Source organism: Haematobia irritans, chromosome 3, assembly GCF_050003625.1.
Source record: "Haematobia irritans isolate KBUSLIRL chromosome 3, ASM5000362v1, whole genome shotgun sequence".
Lineage (NCBI taxonomy): Eukaryota > Metazoa > Arthropoda > Insecta > Diptera > Muscidae > Haematobia > Haematobia irritans.
In genome coordinates this window covers 2,362,229-2,383,773 of record NC_134399.1, presented here as the reverse complement: position 1 = coordinate 2,383,773, position 21,545 = coordinate 2,362,229, and the positions used below count along the sequence as shown (strand labels likewise).

General features: G+C 30.7%; 1 protein-coding gene across 2 annotated transcripts in view; it reads left to right on the top strand.

Moving 5' to 3' along the window:
* Positions 1-21,545, top strand: part of ct (homeobox protein, cut) — a 102,068-nt gene that overhangs the window by 53,579 nt on the left and 26,944 nt on the right. For both annotated transcript variants that reach the window (XM_075298622.1, XM_075298621.1), the window contains exon 2: positions 5,445-6,446. In XM_075298622.1, coding sequence (XP_075154737.1) covers positions 5,445-6,446 — 1,002 coding nt within the window. The remainder of the gene's footprint in view (positions 1-5,444; positions 6,447-21,545) is intronic.

Here is a 21,545-nt window from a genome sequence, read left to right as displayed (position 1 = left end):
ACATTGATTTGCTTTGATTTATTGTTACCAAGCCTGCAGCCGTACTCATGCATTCATTGAGTGTATCCGTCCGTCCATCCTTGTGATTGTGGTTTCCTTTTGGTAACCAGGCAACAACCCTCTCCTTGTTTACAGCATATTGTGCGTTTTTTTTGCTTAGCAAAAAATATTTATGGTTTGTGCAATGTTTCTCTCCTCCTTGGGCCCTTTTTCGCATACAATTTATAATTATTTAAACCGTACTTATATTAGCACGCGCATTGCGTTCTTGACGCTTTAGTTTGGCGTCTTTTTTGTCACAATTGCAGCTGACGCGTGCTTCTCAAGCATAAGGAACAAAAGGACCAAACGGAATTTACCGCTCTTGTTTTTATACACACGGTGTTGGCATGCAGGCAGGCCAAGTCATTGAAAAGAAATCAAAGTAGAACATTTTTTTGCATCAAATTTCTTTTGTCAGCTAGGTCTTGAGAGCCACACGAGCCATCACATTGCTGGGCAATTGCAAAAAACGAAAAAATCCAACAATTAAAAAAATGTAGCAAATTATTAACCCTCTTCAATGGTTAAGAGATTGAGGAAAGGTTAAAGCTCTGACGGACAATTTTTTTTTTTGCTCTTAGCTTTATCATATGCAATTTTACCCATACTGACCTTTTGATTCAGTCTTTTAACATCATCACTAGGATGCGAAAGCTTAACCTAAAAATCCTTAAAAAATGTTATGCTTTAACAAAAGTTTACTGGCCTTTTACAAAGAACCATCCCTTCTATTCTTTCCCTATAATGAAATGGAATTCACCCGCATTTTAGTTAATTAACTCATTTGGATTCTTTGCCTTTTTCTCAAATACACAAAAAAAAACTCACAAAAATCCTTCAAAAAATTACCAAAAGAAAGGAGCTATCTTCCCAACCTTGTTATCCCAGTTACAACATCAACTCCTGCAACATTAATTGATTTGTCTGAATGGCCCATGACCACCACTGGGATAAATCCTGAAAAAAAACAGAAACTCAAATGGCACCGCTCAAACAGGATCATGAATCAATGGCCAACATGTATTTGTATTTAACATAATCATTATGAAAATTACAATCCTCTTTTTTTGGTTTTGACTTTGTTGTCGATTCCAAAAAATATAACCCGAAATTCCTTTCTTCAATAAATGCAGGACTAGAAATAAAAAAAGTACATAAAAAATAAAACCACAAATATTTCATTTGTATCAGTAATGGGTTGGTAGTTTGTAGAAGGGGAAAGGGTCCCAACTGTCTTAATTTGGAATGATAGATTTTTATCATTTAATTAAATAAAACGGGGGAAAGAACAAAAACTGAACAAACCACAAAACTAAAAGAAAAACAAATACGTTACTAGAGACTAGAGTTAAAAATAATGTTTTTTTTTTATGGAAGCTTAAAGTATTGTGGAAACTTAAAGCTAACATTAAATAGAACTAATAACTCGTTATTGATAATAAAATAATTATTACAAATTTACGATTTTTAAAAGCTTTGAAAAAAATATAAATTTATAGAAGAAAAAACTTTAAATATGCTTATACCGTAAAAGTTCTTAAAATTGGACACTCATTTTTCCAAATGTCGACAAAACCACGATGGGTTTTCACTTCTAAGAGGTTTCACCAAAATCACTCTACTGCTTTACACTTAATTGATTTTACTAAGGAATTCGTTTTAAATTCTTTTTCATATTTAATTTCCAGAACTTCATTGCCTTAAATCATTTATATTCATTACTTTTCTTTTAAAGTCTTTAAGCTTTGAAGCTTTAAATTTATTTCTTTTAGTCGTATATTCCAATATTCACTTTAATGTTTCTCTTTGTGTGTTATTTTTTATTGTTTTTGTGACTTCTTTTTGTCATCACTTTGCCCTGGCAATACTCGAAAGATTTTCATGTCTCCTGGTCCCATATAAATCCTTTAAAGTCTTTTACCTTTTCATACTCGTGACATAGATGGTGGACCCTTTTCCTCAATACCATAACACTTGCTAAAATTCTCACGTGGCTAAAAATTCCAACAAGTGCTGGACCAATAAAACCCAAACAAAATCAAAGCCACACAGGTCTAAAGCAAGGAGATGGGAAAAGTGAAAAATATTTACCTTTTCGAGAAAAGTAACAAATTAAATATTTATTCAAGCAAATACTTTAAGGTCTATAACTAAGACAATAAGGGAGTTTAAAGAAAATCCTTGCCTTGGTAATTATGAATTATTAAATACAAATAATAATCGATTTTCAAGTATTTGGAAAACACTTTAGACAATCACAACAACACACAACAAACTTGGGAATGGCACAAGGACTTGGCAAAACAACCCTTATTTCTTGTTTTTTATAAATTTGAATTCATGTCCTGCTTGAAATATAAAATATTGGCATATTTTCTTTCTTACCAAAGGATATTTATGGTTTGGTATGATGGCCAAAGCTGATGATGAGTTGATGACAAATATAACCCAGAGGCAATGAATGAATGAATTGTATTTCGCGTCTTCTTTGCCTTTATTACTTGCTTAGGCTTGGGCACGGGGAGTAGCAAAACAAAAACAAAGAAATTATCAACAATTCTCATCTTTGCTAGGGAAGACGAATTCTTTTGGTTTGAGTCCTTAAGGTGGCTTTCAAAATCCTGGCATGCGTTTGTGTCGAAGTTCTATTGATGATTACCAAGGACATTGTATTATATGTTGCGTTGTTTGCCTCTGTAATGTGATGGCTTTTGGTGTATGGCAGGCAGTGTTGACGACTTTGTCGCTGTCTGGCTGAAATGGATTTTTAATACGACCACAGCCAGCCATGTAGACGGACGATGGCCTTACTTTAACCAGTCAACCATGCCCTAAATGGCACATTATAAGCAGGCAAATGAAAGACGCGGATACACCACAAGAAATAAAAGAATAAATTCAATATTTATTTGATATAAATTTTTTTTATTTAATTTATTAACTTTAACTTTTTCAAATATATACAACAATTTTAAAATTTAGTAAACTTCCTCTTAAATGTAGAAAAATGTTATAATGTACTATGTCCATTATACATTTATGCCTATATTCATAATAATCTACTGTAGGTTTATCGAAGGAATTTGTATGGTAATAGTAGGTTTAAAGTTTATGTTAACTTTTATGAATATGGGGGTTAAAAATTAAGCGATCAATAATATTCTAGTTAACATAATCACGAAAATTTCCTTAAAAATAGGCGTTAGTTAAAAAAAATATTTTGTATTTTATTTTATATTTGTTTGTTTTTTGTTTTGTTTTGTTTTTTTTTTTTAATGTAGAAAAATGTTATAATGTACTATGTCCAAATTAAGCGATCAATAATATTCTAGTTAACATAATCACGAAAATTTCCTTAACCCTGGACAGTCATCCTTATTTTTTGTACACTAACGTCATCCTTCGTCATTTTGACTACGGCTTATTTCAAGATGCTATAATTTGCACTGTGAGCAAAAATGTGAACCAAAATTGAATTTATTTTCTTATTCATTTTGTTTTTAATTAGAATACAACAAAAATTCATAAAATATTTGCATTTGTATAACTTAAATTTATCATTTCCCAATCGACTAAAATGCATTTTAGATCGAAAATGAAATTACGCGTCGTCATTTTGACGAAGGATGACTGTCCAGGGTTAAAAATAGGCGTTAATTTAAAAAAAAAAATATTTTGTATTTTATTTTATATTTGTTTGTTTTTTGTTTTGTTTTGTTTTGTTTTGTTTTTTTTTTTGTATATCATTTTCTTCCGTGTATTTATCAGCTTAAGGCCACCACAATACTTTGTTTCCCTTTCGATGTTGATGCCACAGACATTTCTTCATGATATCCATGATTTCTTTTGAGTTTTGTGCTTTGAAAATAGCCGTTGGCCAATTTTTTCGCTTCTCTTAGTTCCATGTTGCATCAGGCGTCTGTCATTTGATTTCAAAGTCGATCAGGCTTAATCACCGGATTACATGATTTGTTGTACTATATACCTTTTTGGTGGAAACTCTTTTTGAATGTAAAGAAGTTTGGAGCTGTCATCCTTAAAATCGATTTTTATATTCGACTGAAAGACGGCTGATGGTGATGGGCGAAATGGCTTTGAATAGGGTTCTTCCAAAATTATGATAAAATGAAAATTTATAACTTTTGCAATTAATTTTGTGTTTTTTGTTTTTTTATTACAAACGATTTCAAATACAACAAATATAAAGTTTTTGCCTTGTGTTGATTTAATCGAAAGCTTATTACTTCCGTTTGGGGGGTATTCTCAAACCAAAATAAAACCTTAAACTTTAAGTAAACAAAACCAAAAATAATGCAGACTAATTTGGCTAAAGTAAAATACACAAAAAAAAAAGGAATCCAAACTTTACCTTGTTTTCTTGCTATTCCTTTACCAAAACCCCACAAAAAATTTTTTTGGCAAAACTCCCCCTAGCTCCAAAACTAAGGAGCCCAAACACTAATAGTTCCAAATGCTTATCGATAACCAACAAAATAGCAAATAAACCATTTAAATCCCTACGTTAAAATAAAACAAGAACTCCTTTGCCTTTTTTGTTTGTTACCAAATGAAGGGTTGGTCTGTAAAACATCAAAAGTTGTAATGTATTAATTTGGCTAAATTTAGCCCGTAATGACTTTAAAAGTAAAATTAATGAGGGTTCTCCTTTTTGGAATAAAAAAACACACAAAGTGGAAACTATTTACAAAGCCCCCCATTTTATGGGTTTCGGTAAAATCAAACTACATTTAACTGTAGGACAATTGTTTTAGAAAAAAATTATAACATATTCAATATGCTGGTCAAAGAAAGACAAACATTCCCTGTGGCCAGAGGAAGAACTAAGAGAAATCGGATTGAGAGCCAAACACAAAAAAGTTTCAAACATAAATTTGAAAAAAGGGAAAAAAGGTTAATTGCTTACCGAAGGAGTCTTTAGAAATTTATGGCAAATAGGTCTTGAAAAGATAGGCCGCAGTTAGACTATTTAATGATTTGTTGGAGGAATTGTCCGAAAGTAATTAGGCCTTAGGTGGGAATAATATATAGACAGGATCATAAACTTTGTAAAATTTACTAATATATGCCTCATGTATCAATTATGTTATTATGTTATGGTAAGATTAAAACATAATAGTAATAGGAAATAAACTTTCGTCGTTTTAATTTCTGCATGTACTAAATTTTTTGTGATCATATGAACTATTCTAGATATGATCACAAAAAAATTAGTACATGCAGAAACTAACACTACGAAAGTTTATTTCCTATTACTATTATGTTTTAATCTTAACACCCAGTAACTAACTTGAAATGTTTATAAACTTTGTCAAATTTGCAATTTTCTATTCATTTTTCTTTTTCACTAACCCCTTCATTTTTTCTTCTTTTCCTAATTACAGAGAGCTACCTTGGCTGAAAAAGAAGTCAATACTCTGAAGGAGCAACTATCCACCAATACCCCAAATACAGATACAAACAGCGAAAGTGACAATAATATTGACTTGTCATCTATCGCCACCTCCACAGCAGCTAACATCAGCAATAGCGGTGAAACGGCAGAAGTCAACAGTGACATTAATCCAACATCGGCCACCGATATCCCACCAAACAATTGCCTAACACCTTCCTCATTTGACTCACACAATACGAAATTGCTTAACAGTGTGGCTGCAGCCATAACATTGCATCAGAACGGTGGTAATCTTTTGGCAACAACACCCTCACCCTCTCCACCCCTATCGGATAGCGGTAGCAGTCATCAACAACAATTGAACGGCTGTTTAAATCCCAAATTGTTCTTCAATCACGCCCAACAAGTTATGATGATGGAAGCTGCTGCAGCAGCAGCGGCCGCCGCTGCTGCCGCAGTGCAACAGCAACAATCACCTATGCATTCACCACAACCTGCTACCACCACACATAACAATGCACAGGACTCAAGTGCTGAGGAAATGCAACAACCCACCAACAATAACAGCAACAACAACAACAACACAAACAAGACAATGGAACACCAAGATAATGCATCATCGTCATCATCATTAGATAAGGCCTCAAGTGATACTCAACATACACCGGAAAAAGACAACATTAATAATAGCCCACACCATCGCACCGCCACCGCCACCGATGATGGCGAGGAGGAAGAGGATACTAACGAAGAGCAGGAGCCAGTTAGTGATTGCACATCGATTAGTAACAATAATAACAATAACAACAAAAATATCAATAGTTTTAATAGTGATAATAAACATAGTTTAAATGCCAGTTGTGCGGAAACGGAAATGCTAAAACAACAAAAGACAAACACCGCCACAGAGGATATGAAACCAGAAGATGAGAGTAGAGGGACTCAAATGGAACCCAAACACTCAGATTTTGTAGCTGCCAAAGAGAAAGAGGTAAGCTTTATTTAATTATTTTTATTTTATAAAAATGGGCATTTAGGATTTTTTATACAAAAACCAAAGCCTATCTTCAGGAGCTACAAATACATTGCCTATGTTAAGGATTCTCTACTATATTCTCCATTTCCCTTGATTGATACATTTTGTGTGCCTGATAGAGATATCATTGTCCCATTTTTAGATTTCATCATTAAGTCTTATCATTGAGGAAAAAGAAAATCAACTCAATCACTTATTTACATTTACTTGTATTTATTGTTTATTCATTTAGAGCTATCTTAATCATTGCGTAAACAAACATTTCTACCCAAAAAAAAAACAAAAATAAACCAGAGGGTATCTTCTACTCTATCTGCAACAAATTTTGAAATTGATATGATTTCAAAATCGTGTTGGTCGTTATCTCTCTTAAGGGGATTCACAAGCAAAGAGCAAAAGGTGCCAAAAAGTACTTGAGCATCACTTACACCCACCCTTCGTTAATGAAATCATCTATACTCACCCTTCCCTTAGTGCGAAAGAAAAAATTAAATGAATAGGCAATGAAATGCGAGAATAGAAAAAAAGCTAAGATAGACCGCAGACAGTTTTAATGCCAAAAAACCCAAAAAAAAACATCTTTACGCTAAGGATCCCAGGAAGGACGGACATCCAATGCTACGCACAATTGAAAAAGGCAAAGCGGGATTTTAAAGCTTTCCCGTCAAAGGAAGGCATAAGACTTTTCCTTCAATAAAAGGTTCCATCCAATATTGGTATCAGGACTGTTTTGCCTTAGTTGGCTATCTTAAGGGATATTACGATGGAAAAACCTGTATCTTTGCCTTTTTTCTAAAGAGGGAAGGAAATTATTTGTTTTTCCTGTTTGTTGGCTTTTTTTTGTCTACCAAAAAATCAAACAAATAAATGGGGAAAATCATCAGCCAGGACATTTGACGTTTTATCGGGGAATAGATACCAATCCAAAGGCTTTATGACAATGTATTGACAAGTTAATTTTTTACGCCTTCAATTGTTTGTCTTTTAAAAAGTTAGGATTTTTGGGGTATTTGAACCCTTTTTTGAAGAGTTAAACTTTCTGGGATATTTTTGGCAAATTGTTTTAGATAAACTTACAAATTTTAACAAATAAAAGTCATATCAAAAAGTTTTTCACCCTTTTGGCTTTTATTTCAGGGATCTGACATTTTTGATTGGTTGTCTTTATTTGCTTTTCCCTATCATTTGTGATTCGAGCTATTCATGGTATTTGACCTTGTAAACATTTACAAATATATCATTGATCTTTGCAGATCTCTTAAAGGGAATCACATAATTTATTGCTTGGAATTCTTGAGATCTTTGAAGATCTTCAACTCTTTTTTTGCCTAAATTTCCTTTCCTTCTTATAAGCCTTCATCGTATTTATTTTGTCCGTCTGGCTTTTCATCTGTCTGTTTTTGTGATTGTCTTTTATACGGGGCACATGTGGTAGTTTTATGCTTTGGGGTAAATTGTTTTTTTTTTTTTTTTTGGAATCATCAAGTGCATCTTTCTGTGGTGGTTTGGTGGGAGAGTTTTGTTTATAATTACATATGTTTGTTTTTATCATTAGTGCCATTTAAACTAAGGACTGAGTTACAAAGAAAACTACTTAACGCATAATCATGAGGTGAAGAAATTGAAATGTAAGGAAACTTTTTTTTGGAGTGCTAAAAAATTTATTAAAATATATATTATTTTATTAAATTTATTGAACTAATTTAGAAACCTAAATTATTCCAAAAGAATATTTTAAGGAGTTTGAAGTTTTAGAAATTAAAAAAAATATATATATAAAAGCCTCTAATTTTTCTAAGAAAAATAAATCTAAAAAAGATTATAGTTGTAACATTATGATAAAACTGCTATAAGTTACGATATGATTTTTTAATATATTTGTTGCATAGTGTTAGGCAACGTTTTTTAAGAAATTTTTAAAACTAAATCATGTAAATGATTTTAAAAAGCTATTCAACACAATACTTTATTTATATAAATAATTAAATCAATTTGAATTTTAGAGTTTTAGGCGTTTTTGGTTTAAAATATTTTATTGCATACTCTTAGGGGGTTCCTAGGAGAAAGATACTAATAAAACCTCTTGTTATTTGGTAAAAAGACCTCAAGTATTTATATATTTTTTACTGTTATCATATATAAATAAAATTTTGTAAATTTCCTTATATTTGTATTTTAGATTTTAACTTTATGTTTAATTCAAAATATTTTTTTTTTAATTTTTATTTTCTCATCAGAATGTCTAAAAAATTCAACAACTTCCGCTTTGTTTTTTTTATGTTATAGATTTGTCGTTTTATTACAAATTATAATCTATGTAGTGATAAACCCCACACATTTGTATAAGGAGGTGGTCGAGAAAGATTGGGTATTATTCATATAACCGTGCCAATTTATGTTTTGGTTATTCAAAAAAAAACAACGAATATCACATAATATTCAATATTGTTTTAATTTCACATGTGAACGAAATTGGTTGTCGTTTCATTTTGTTTTATGTATGTGACAAAGTGATAAGTCATCAGTCACCATCGAACCATAATAAAGGGGGATAATTTTTTCTATACACAAACAAAAAACCCTCGGCAACGATATTGAGAAAAAAAAACACATGTACCCTCTATATTATATTAAAAAACATATAATGTTTTTCTATTATTATATTGTGGTATATGGTAAAGGCCCAAAAAACGGGAACCGGGGGGAATATTATGTTAATTTGATAACTATTTATAATCTATAATATGAAAATAATACCACAAATATTTACCATAACCAAAATACAACAACAAAAACTATATATCCGTATATTCAAAAATTAAAAACGATAAATTTCCATAGAGAAAAAGTAATTTAAGCATTTGTTTTTGATGATAAAAACCAAACAGCAAAACCTAATACCACGAAATTAATAATTTGAGGTTCTAGTGTTAGAGACCAACGACCACCGCCATTGAAAGGAAGTCATGCCACCATTTAGCATTTCAGTTGATATCGTTTGATTTATAATTAATATATGGTTTCACAACAACAAAAACTATCTAAAACCATAAAGCCCACACATTATTACTCAAATGAAAAAGTATGGCAGTACATAAAAAAAAAAAAACTCTGGCAAAACTTTAGCTAATTTTTCAAAATTCCCTATTTTCTGTTATTATTAATATGTGATAATCCATTCTAAGCCAACAAATATACCTCAAAACAAAAAAGCCCTCAGCAATACCAAAAAAAAACAACAACAGCAAGAAAAGTTTCAATATTGTCTCATACACCGTCGTTTTCTTGCATCTTCCAACAATCATTCCTTAGGGGTTTTTTGTTGCCTGCCAATGCATATCTATAGAGACGCATAACAAATATGCAACATATGCGACCATAAAATTTAATGTCTCTAAATGCATTTCGAACAGTCAAAGCAGCAGCCAAGCAAACCGCCACAGCTAGCAGTAGCATCCCTGTCCGTCTGTCCTCTTGTCACGAAATGAGGCATATTTTATACTTTTCAATCGCCTGGCAGACAGTGTAAAATAATTTCGGTTTGGTTTCTTTTAAATATTTTTTTTTATATAGATGAAAACTGTTCATAATTTTCAATTTTTAACCAGACACAATTTGGATTATTTGACAAGTTTGTTTTCTTTACTAAAATCATTATTTACTTTATGGTTGTGTGCAATGTTAAAGTGGCTGGGTCTCCGTTTGCCTTCGATCCTCTATGGCTCACTTTGTGTCTATAAGGCTTAAAGCGTTTATTTGTTTTTGTATTTTCGTGTTGGAACATGATAAATCTGTTCAAATGTTTTCAAGTGACACTCTCCAATATTTTTCTTTTAAAGTTGAAATGTGCAAAAAACCGCGACCCTACCCCACTCTTCCCTAAAGCAAACAGTCGAAAATGTCCCGAAAAATTTTCAAAATTTATATGCTACATATGTTCATAAATATCTGGTAATAACTTTGGTTTTCCTCATGTAAACGTAAATTTGAAGCGAAGATATGATTACATGTGTGCAGGTTTATTTTGCAAATATTAATTGAGAGGCAAGTTATGGATAATTAATAATATTCTAAATAAGACAAATCGTGGGATAAAACTATGTTAATTTAAATTAATAATCATAATTTTCTAATTTTCCGGATAATAAATTTTTAAATTATTTTAAACCCTATTTAGGCTTCACTAGATTTTTTCCATAAATATTTGCGTCCTAAAACATTAAATAAAAACTATTTTTTCATTGTTTAAGATTTCCTAAAATATCCATAACTCTTAAATTCAAATAACATTTCAATAAAAATCGAAGCCTACTTTTGGGCTTGGTTTTATTTTCCTTTTATTTGCCCAAATATTACTTCCTTTCATACTCGTATTATCCCTTTTTTCAATCTTTACTAAGCTTTTCTATCTGTATTTAACCTTTCTTTCTTTCACACAAACAAATATCTTTTACCGCCTTATTTTTTGTATGCAGGTGTTCTATTTGAAAATTTCTTTTGAAATTCATTTTCTATAGATCAGCATCATCAGTAGTAGCATCCTCATTTCGGGCTCATCAACAAGATTTTTTCGATGTTTTGTACTATGATGTCTTCTTTTCAAAACAGGCTTTTTTTTAACTTCTTGGGTATTGAATTCTGGTACTGGTTCGTTTTTTATTTTTGTTGGCTGATGTTTTTTTTATATCACTCTTTTGGTAGATTGTTGTTGTCGTTATTTGAAAATCCATTAAAAAGCTATTTGGTAAACATGAATAAATACATGAATGTTAATATACCCATATTGGAGCAGTAGCAGCTAGCTGCAATTTTTCTGCAATTGAGTAGGAGGAGGTAAATGGAGATTTGGTTTCAATAGAACCAGCGTATACGGATTTCTTTCTGTTGTATGACTATAAAGCCACCATGAGAAGTGCATCATCAACTTTGGGTAAACATTAATATGCCATTGAATGATTGCAAATATTGTTCGGAGGAGTCTTCACGAAACGAAAAAAAAAACATACAAGCGAGTAGGAACAAAAATGCCATAAGCAGTAAGTGAAATCGGTATTGTTTGTTGTTCGAAAACCAGGGAGGGCGAATAGGCTTACAATAGATAAAATGACAAATTCCCCCTGTTTGTTTTTTTTCAGAAAATGTACTAGAATGGCTTAATGTTTGCTTAAATAATACTGAAAATCAATTTCTATTATTAGTCTTTAGTATGGGTAAAATAGAAATTGAGGGGCAGGCATTTGGTTAGGAGTAAGATTATTTGAATTATTAGTATACAAAAAACAATATTCAAATAATGGGTTTGATAATAATTTATAAAGCTTTTAGGTTTATTAAAAAATCATAAGCAAAGCCATAGGAATTATTGGTAATTCATGGAATTGCAAAAATATATAAATTGTGGTATGCTTTTAGGGGTATAGAATGTTTCGTGGTATTGGATATTGGTTAGAGGTTGGATTATTAGAGAGGATGGAGGGAAATATAAGAATATTTTGTATAGAATATAAGAATTTGAGAAAATAGCCATTTAAAATTTCCAGGTAATTTAATTGGGATTAGCAAAAAAAATAAAAATGTTGAATACTTTTAGGATCCATATTTTTAATCCATATTTTATTTATATTAGCTAATACAGCCAATGAATTTCCTTTTAAATATATATCTTGTATTGTTTATTTTTTTTTTTTTGTTTAAATTTTTAATATTATTTTTCCTTTATATATTAATTCCCAAACATTTTTTTGTCTTCTAATTTTTTAAAAATCAGTTTTTTTTTTGTATCAATACCAATGTTATAGTTCATCACTTTTTGTGATCTCTTTTCGTGCTTCGTCTATTTTCATTTTTGTATATTTGTATCACTTTGTTTTCGGTTTGCTAGGAAGTTTGCATGTCACTGTCAAAAATTCGATTTTTGTTAAATGAAAACCAAATGCTATGGTCGTCGTTTGGCGCCTTTAAACACATGAAACCATCCAAGCCAGCCAAAAACAACCACTTGTACATCTGTACGCCGCTGTAACTGAAATTCAAAAATGTGTAACGCTTCAAAAACTCAGAATGGAATCCCTCAAAACCAATATTTATAATTAAGATAGCGTGCCTGAAGTGGGCGATCACCCAATTGAATGAGTCGGTCGATTGGTCAGAGGTTTTTTTATTTTTTTTGCTGTGAGTTCTTCCTTTAGTTTGAGCTAGAACGCTTGAATAAACCAATTGATAGATCGATTGATGGATTTTATTTGAACGTTTTTAATTTTGCTGGGTCAACCAAAGCATAGGGGTTCCCACTAATTATAATGAACAGTGGTCATCTATAAAAATGATAAAGTGGGATGTTAAGCATATCAATCTGAAATCTATATTGCCGTGAGTTGAGAAGGTTATTAAACTAATAATTCATATAGAAATTTCTTTAGAATTTTATTTTTCTCTCTATGGGTATTGGTGATTTTTATTTTGTTGTTGAGAAGTGTGTTGAAGCGATTCAATAGAAACCAAAACACTTGTTTAAACTTTTTTTGTTTTTTGGTTATCGATCGAAAATAATCGGAGGCTAGTTTTTGGTGTTTAACTGTCTATCAGTTTCATAAAAAAATATGTTTTGTTTTCGTTTTTTATACAGTTCAATATTCCCTAGACTCAATCAATATGCCGGCTTTGGAGGCAAAGCAATAATTTCGTATTTTCGTCTTTGGAAATTTCAAATTTTTGATAATGATTATTAGTATTAGAGGGGGAAAACAACAATACAATTTCTTGCGTATTAGCAAAACGTATCACATATTTGCCCAATTTTTTTATTGCTTAGTTTTTTGTTACGTTTAAATTCAATTAATTTACTTAGTTATCAATTGGTTTTTAAAGCTCAAACAACGTGCTTTGTATTTTCCACAAATCGACTGATCTCAAAGAGATTTAAAAACGGACATCTTACTTAACGGCTGAACTGATTTACTTTGATTTAGAAATACATCAATGGAATCTATAATTTGGGTGAGTGCAACAATGCTGATCAACTGTAGGTTCATTTGGTTTTTGTCAGGCAATTGAAAACTGGTCTTGTTTTGCAATTATTCAATTCAAATCAATTTGCTCGAAATATGCTCGTCATGAGGCAAGCCCACAGCCACCGCCACCACCACATAGGAAAGCCAATAGTAGTCAGAGTAGTAAAACTGCAATGCATTTGTAGAAATTAGTGTAACTACTGAGATTTGATAATTTATTTGTTTATAAACGATCAAAACCTATACAATGAAGAAATCTAAAGCTAAGTAATCTCAGATGGAAAAAGAGGAAGGTGTTGAAATTTAAGGCCTTAAGGTAATGGCCTTCCATGTTGTAATATGTTTGATATGAAACATTATACTTCATTAAATAAAGTTGTACCCAGTAGACCTACATCAATAACTAATATTGGAAACAAATGTTTTCAAAGGCGAAGTAAAGCTTTGTCCTACTCATAGTGTCATATTTTTGTATTGTGGTCATTTCTTGAATGACCCTTTCTTTGCAAATATTTATGCCAAAGGCCATTGAAGATGTGATTAAAATAACAACAAAGCACACTTACATATTTTCAAATTCAAGCCTTGCCATTTTCTTTTTAGGAGGTCTTTGCTATGAAAAATTTTACTCATAAACTCATAACTACAGACTTCATTATAGAAGACCTTTCAATAAGTAAACTTCTTTAGAGGCCCTTCTCAAACCTTTTTCCAATCTTTCATTGTGCCCCGGATGTTTTATCAACATATCTGTCTACCCATCCATAGAAAATCTTGAGTTTGTATGTAACTTTTACGTTGTGGAAAATTGTAAATCGTTGGATCTCTACCAAAGATCAAATTGAATATAGAGAAGATCACTGATGAGACTGATGGCTTTGATTTGAATTCTCAAGAATTGAACAAATATGTGGCTGCCACCACTACTACTGCCAGAAATGTTTATTGCTCCTCCATGAATTGTCATCCCCAGTGTCATCATTATAGTTTAAATGCTAATGGCTCTACTCAATTCGTTATACATTTTCGTTTCATTTATGAATTTTGTTGATTTAGTATTACAATTTTTTAGTTTAACCGCAATGTCATCAAATAATTTATTGTGTGTTACTTAGGCTACTACTGCTGTATGATAATCGTGAGATGATTATGCTCCAATGAATGTCGTTGTGTACCAGTAGCCAGTTGCAATTGTGGGACATCACGTTGCCTATAGATTTAGATTGTTTTCTAAATTGATTATTTCCTTATTAAAGGCAAAAATCACTAGCTCTCTTAAACACACACACACTAGAATAACTTAAAATAAATGAAAGGAAATTGAAATATCCATTCTATAACATTGATAAAATATTGGTGATGTTGAGATGAAGAAAAAAAACACAAACCACCCCCATAATAATCTGCAAGGCCCTCATTATATTCCAAAAAGTCATAACTAATCTACAAATATTTTATTCTCTATAACTATTTTTATTATTTGTTATATACTCCAATCATAAGACTGTGCTAAAGAGTAAGTTTATACAATCATATCTGTGTATGTGTGTCAAATATTTTGGTCCCCCATCTCCCGTTTCCGTTTAGCCCTGATCATGATGCTTTATTGTTTTTTTTTTTAAGATATTTTCTCTTGCTGCCTGCGTTGATGTTGAAATCTAATGTTGACATATTTGTAATAAAAACAAAAAACTGAAAATAAAACTTTTTTTAATTTATCGAGCACGTACTCAAACGCAAGGTTTTTCGGTTAATCCTCTCCATTTTTATGGCAGCCTGGCTATTTGACATTAGCCTAATGTTATCTAATCTCTAGTATGACAAACAAAACGTTAATGGAATTTTTTTAAATTCAATTTAAACGTGTATCAATAATAAAAAAGATGTCGCATAAAACTCGTAGTTGTTAATAAAAATAAATTAGTGGAAAAAATAATTAAAAATTATAGAAGAGCTAAATGCAAAAAATTAAGAACTAGGCTATTAAAAATAATTTAAAAAAATTAATTAAATTAATATAAAAGATATCAAAATTAGTTTCTTAAAATTTTAAAAATCTCTATTCTTAGAATTACTTTTAGTTTAATAAAATCTAAAATATCCTCAACATATTCATTATTTTTAAACAAAAATTATTTTCTAAAATTCTGAATCACCCTGTTATAGTTTGAATTTCTTAAGAGATATGCTAATTCTCCCTATGACTTAAACATATGTTCATTTAATATCACACAATTAATAACCATGTATCTTACATATAAATTAGAAATTGGCATACAACTTTTAATTACCATAAAAAATTGAAATTTAATTGACACATCATAGACCATTGGACCAGACACCACGAGCAATATGGAGCAAAAAATAATCAATAAATCTTGGAGATAATTTCCTTAAACCTATGTCGTATTTATGTACACACGAAAGCTTATATGAAATAAAATTATGAGCTCGAATATTGAACATTTCAAAATTTATGCTAGCCAAAATTGAAAATATATGAAATGTGAATTGGTTAAAAGGAGGGTTAGAGGAGATCCCCATCCTCTCCCCCACAAATCATGCAACTGAAATTAAATTGTATAAATGAATAGAGAGTCATCTTCAGCATACATATGCTAGACACATGGATGGCATTGCATGCATGGTGGGATGTAAATTCTGTAGCAGAACATTGAATTGAACATCGAAGCAGTGAATGCAAGTTGTTGGTGGTACTCAATGGTGTGAAAATGTCGAAAATGTCTTCATCAATTTTAACACTCTACTTACGATTTTCCTATTCATTTTTTCAATATGGTATGGGGAGAAAGAGAGAAGGGTCTCTAAAGAGACCACAGGGGAAGATGGATGGGTACACTTAAAGAAATCTTAAATAGAAAGTAAAGAAAGTAAACTTTGTGGCATATCCAAGAGAATCAATCTCCCAAACTCTGGTAACTAGCTTATTCATTTGTAAACTTTATATTTTTTTTAATTACTTAGAAAAAAAAAATTTTCAAAAATTTTTTTTAAGTTATAAAAGCATAGCATACTTTTAGGTAAAACGACTGTATTTTACCAACTTCGTATTCGTTCATAAAACATTTGTATGTTAAGGAACTATCTTTATTTGATTTTATAAAAGAAATATTTTCCAAGCACCTCAAAGTATGCAATAAATTTAACTCATAAGGTTCCAGGAGAAGCATGCCCTTATTTGATCATTTAAATTTCACTTACATTGCAACTGCAAGATAAATTCTAAAACTATTGTGAATTTTTCAAAGTGTATTTCTATTTCTATAATGACAATTTGTCATCTCTGTATGTATATCGGCATTTCCATATTATCATTCATTCATATATGCTTATGGATTGTCTTGTCTCATTTGAAATACACTATTTGGCAAGTCAACCCGTTTGCCTTGTCTTTTAAATTCTCCCAAAATCTTTTGGAAAATGTGTGGGCGTTTGCTGATATTTGAAAGTCAATTACAGGCTTGAACGGAAATTTAACATTTCAATTAGCAGCAATCGAAGCAAAATGTTAAATAAAATTGACAGAGAAGAAACTTGGACAGATGTGCTATTTGCTACTTGGTTCTAACTAATTTGCATGAGAAAATAGAAATCAATTTTTGTCGTTCTTTAGATGTTTTTTGGTTTAGGCCAACCAAGAAAACAAATTTATTGCTAATTGATATTTTCGGTTTCGGTTTTGTTTTTGGTTTGATGTTGATTATGGTGGTACCCACAAAAAACAACAACAAAAAACTATTCTAGCCAGTTGGCCACTATTTAGTTGCCGTAAATCATATTGGCTACATGGCGATTATGATTTGTTCTGAAATTCTTAACATATCAACGCCTTACCGCAAATTTTTCAAAATTTTCTTATTGTTGTTTCTCATAACTTTTTCTTTTTCGGAAGGGGGGTTTTCTATTTTCTTTAAACAAGAAACAGATTCTTCTCTTTGTTTTGTTACTGATAAAATAAATTATATTTTTATGATTTGCTATCATAAACAAATCGAAGTCGTCAGCAGAGTTAGTTGAGACATGGGCGGGACGCCAGGCAGCCAACACCACCCGTAGGAAAATATTTGGAAAATTTGCCTCAATAATTTGGTGATGAAAATTAACCTCGACGTCTTGTCTTAAAACATATTTTATGGCCATTTGAAACATCTGAAAACTGTCCCGCAAAAGACATACATAAATTATGATTTTCATAAATTGCCATTAAGTCCCTTTCTACACCTTCACCCACCTCTTTCACCCGAGGGGAAAAACATGAACAATAGGGAAAATTGAAAAATAAAAAATAAAATATTATTAAACAACTAGAGTTTTACAATAAATATGCATCTTTATGAATTTCTTACTTTTGTCTGAATTTATTACAATAATTTAAGTTATTTCAAATATTAATGAAATATTAAACCCCTAAAACTATGCTACACTAAACATTTATATATAATACACATTTATTTAATTAAGTAAAATACCTAAATTCATATTCAGAGATATTTTTTATTAATATTTTTATAAATTTTCAAATATTATGTTACTGTATAATATATTGATATCGTTTTGATTTGAAGCCCATAAATTAAATTTATACTGTTACTCTTAGTTTTTTTATAGATTATCTTTATTTTAAACCCAGTTTATTATTTATAAAATTACGTTTTTTTCTCAGATCAAACCGTTTTATTGCTACCGACTTAATACTCGTTCCAGCTTTTTTATTAATATTATTTAATTTCCCTATAAATCCATTTATAGCTGTGATGGCTCATAGCTTGAAGCATTTAATTAAAATCGATTTATAATTAATTTCCACAGTATTTTCCTACAATTTCTCCCTTATTTCTGCCCTAACTACTTTAACTACATAATCACCATTTATTTTTACGGGCTGGTTGCTCTGGTGTGCATTTAATCTCCACTTTAATCGATTTTATTATATTTTTTTTTTCTTCATTTTCTTGCCCAGTTTCGAGATGTTCGTCATTTTCGTCATGTCTAAATTTTTGTTCATTTGCTGTAACGGAAATCATGGTGGTATTTAATAGTCCGCAACCGTAATTAAATCAGCTTTACGTTACAACGTCTTTTTTGCCTATAAAATGTTTACCCTCAGATAAGAAAACAGTGAAACGCAAAAGTGCCCATGATGGCAAGGGAAAATGGGATGTATGAAATTGTAAAAGTTCACATCGTGTAGAAGAAGTTCATTACATTTTTTGATAAAACCTATTTCAATTTTTTTTTTTAATTAAAAATAAAATCTAATTGTTGGAAAATCCAAAAAATAAATTTTATAATTTATACAACAATATCAATTAAAAAATATAACCATACATTTAGAAAATCAATAATTTTTTTCTTGGTTTTTAATATTTTTATAATATGTGAGTTTTATAATTTATTTTTTTTTTATTCGAATTTGTTCCAAATATTTTTAATTATGATTTTGAATTTCTTCATCTTTTTTGTCAAATTTCTACATTTTTTTATAACAATTTTTTTCCTGTAATATACTTTTGTTCCTCACTGTAATCTTGCTAAACTTCAATGGTTTTGCATAAAAAAAGTCTGGTCCAGACATTAGTTAATTTTCAATGACAATTTTGAAGCATAACCACCAATTAATTAGTTCAGACATTTCAACTTCATAATGCTAGAGACTACAATCATAGAAAAGGAAGCAATCTCATCATCTGGCCACAAGAAGTTTTGCTTAACAGCTATGACATCTATTAGTCCTCCTTCTCTTTCTCAATTTCTGAAAGGTTGGTATGCCGTTCAAGTTTTTGCCAGAAGTAAAAAACTCCTTAAACTAGGGAAATATTTTTATTTTTTTTTAAAGGAATTAAACAACCAATCTCAATTTATTTTTATTAATTCTTTATAATGTTATAAAATTGTTAACTTTAAGAAGAACCGCCATCTTTTTGGATATTTATTGGGTTTTTGTAAATCATTCCCTTCTCATTTCTTATATTGGCTTTAAATCCTTTGTCCCTTTTGCAATACCTCACTATCCTTCTCCAATACTAGATAATGCTAAATTCACATAACCATCATCATATGCTCAATATAAAAATTAAGACATAAATATGGAAAAATCATGTTAACTTCAATTTTCTATCTGTTTCCCCAATTTTTTGTTTCGTTTTTAATTTGAAGTCATTAGAAAGTTTTCTGGCAAAGTCAACTACTTGAGTTATCATTACCATAAGCTTACCTTTCAAAATGTGAATATTACAAGGGCTTCATATCAATGCTGTCTGCTCTTGCTAAGAGCAAGGAAAACCACTTATAATTTCGGGAGTCTAGCAAAAAAAACTCCCCAAAACCACGATTCATCTACAGCTTAACGGGGAAAAGTCAAGGATTACATTGAAAAAACACAAGCAATCATGTGTAGATAGATATATTCCTCAAAAAACAAGAGAGATATCCTTTCATTCACTAACCCAAAAAAAAAAGAATATAGGGGCAAATACCTTACCTCTATCCAAGATATTCATATTTTTGTGGGATTTTTGCAAAGTGAACACCGGGCAAAACAAAAGAATAATCATTGAATGGTATATTGCCAAAATAGAAAAAAAAACTCAGCGTAGAGAAGTTATAAAGGAAGGAAGGACACAGCCATTAGATAGAGCAAAGTAACATATCCTTACCAAAAAAAAAAACTAAAAAACGAGAAAGTGCCTCAATGAGTTTGTTAGAAGCCCAAAAAAGTAACAAAACCCCATAACCTCTAAAAATATATGAAATATTTGCCAATATATGTGGGAATGTGCCAGGGTTTGAATGATCCTTATATAGAGGAAAAAAATATTAAAATATTTTGCTTAAAAGCAAAATGTGTCTTTTTTAGCAAAGGCAATTTTTATTTATTTAAAACCAAACAGATATCACCACAAAAAAGGACAATTCTAATGGGTAACACACATTGGTCCTTTCCCGTTTTTTTTTTTTTTTGTTTTTCAAATCCACTCTCAATGACAACATCAAGCAAATATTAAAATCTAAAGTAAAGGAAAGCTCTTCTAGAGGGGATTTTTTTTTTGTTTGTGCTCATCAACCATATATGTAGAAACATCCTTTACTCATAAATTATTGTCTAGACTATGATTTTAACCATTTTTGATTATGATTTCGAAAGGTTTTTGGTCCTTCGCCCCCATTACTTTTCGGGAAAATCTTTCGCAACGAACATACGCGCGATATCATATCAATGAATTCTCAACCTGTAAATGGCAAAAAGCCTTTGTTGTCTTCAATGCTTAAAGCCCCCTCGAAAACTACCCAAAAAAGGATTATTCAAAGCAAAAGGATATTTCAATTTCAATAAGATTGTGAGTTAAAAGGAGTAAGCCAATTTTTATTTATAAACAAATATAAATGAATGTCATATTTGGCTGTTTGTGACGAGTTTGGAAAAAGGACCATATCAACCAAAAGCCATTCTACTATATCAGCTATGGGTTTATATCCTGTCTGTCACGAACCAAAGCCATCATACTGTTGTTTGGTTTGTTAAAAGTTTAACGAATTAGAAAATATGAAAAATGTACTTATTCCGTTTCATTTTAGTTTTTTTTGTTGTTGTTATACATTCAGAATCCTTAGTCTTTAGCTGTGTGGGTTGGTTTTTTTTCTCAAAAATTGATTAAAATGGCCTTGCATCCCCAAGAACCCTTCTGAACATTTTATACTGGTCAAATAAACCAGTTGGCAATTAAAGAATTCTGTTTGATAACATCAAATATAGCCAGGATATAGCAATAACAACATTTTATTAAATTACTTTTAAGGAAAACAAAAAATCTTCTAGCCAAAGGTAAATGTCCTGTAGAAAACCTATTCAAAAAATCAAGTAGTTTGATGAGTCTCAAACAAAATCGAAAACTTTTGCTTTCCTAATAAAAAAAATCACCATGGAGAATGTAGAACATAGCCTCCTCTGAAAGATGGCCAACTATTTTGAATTATTCAAAATTTATCCTTAAATTTATGAAAATATTTGCAAAACTCTTTTCTT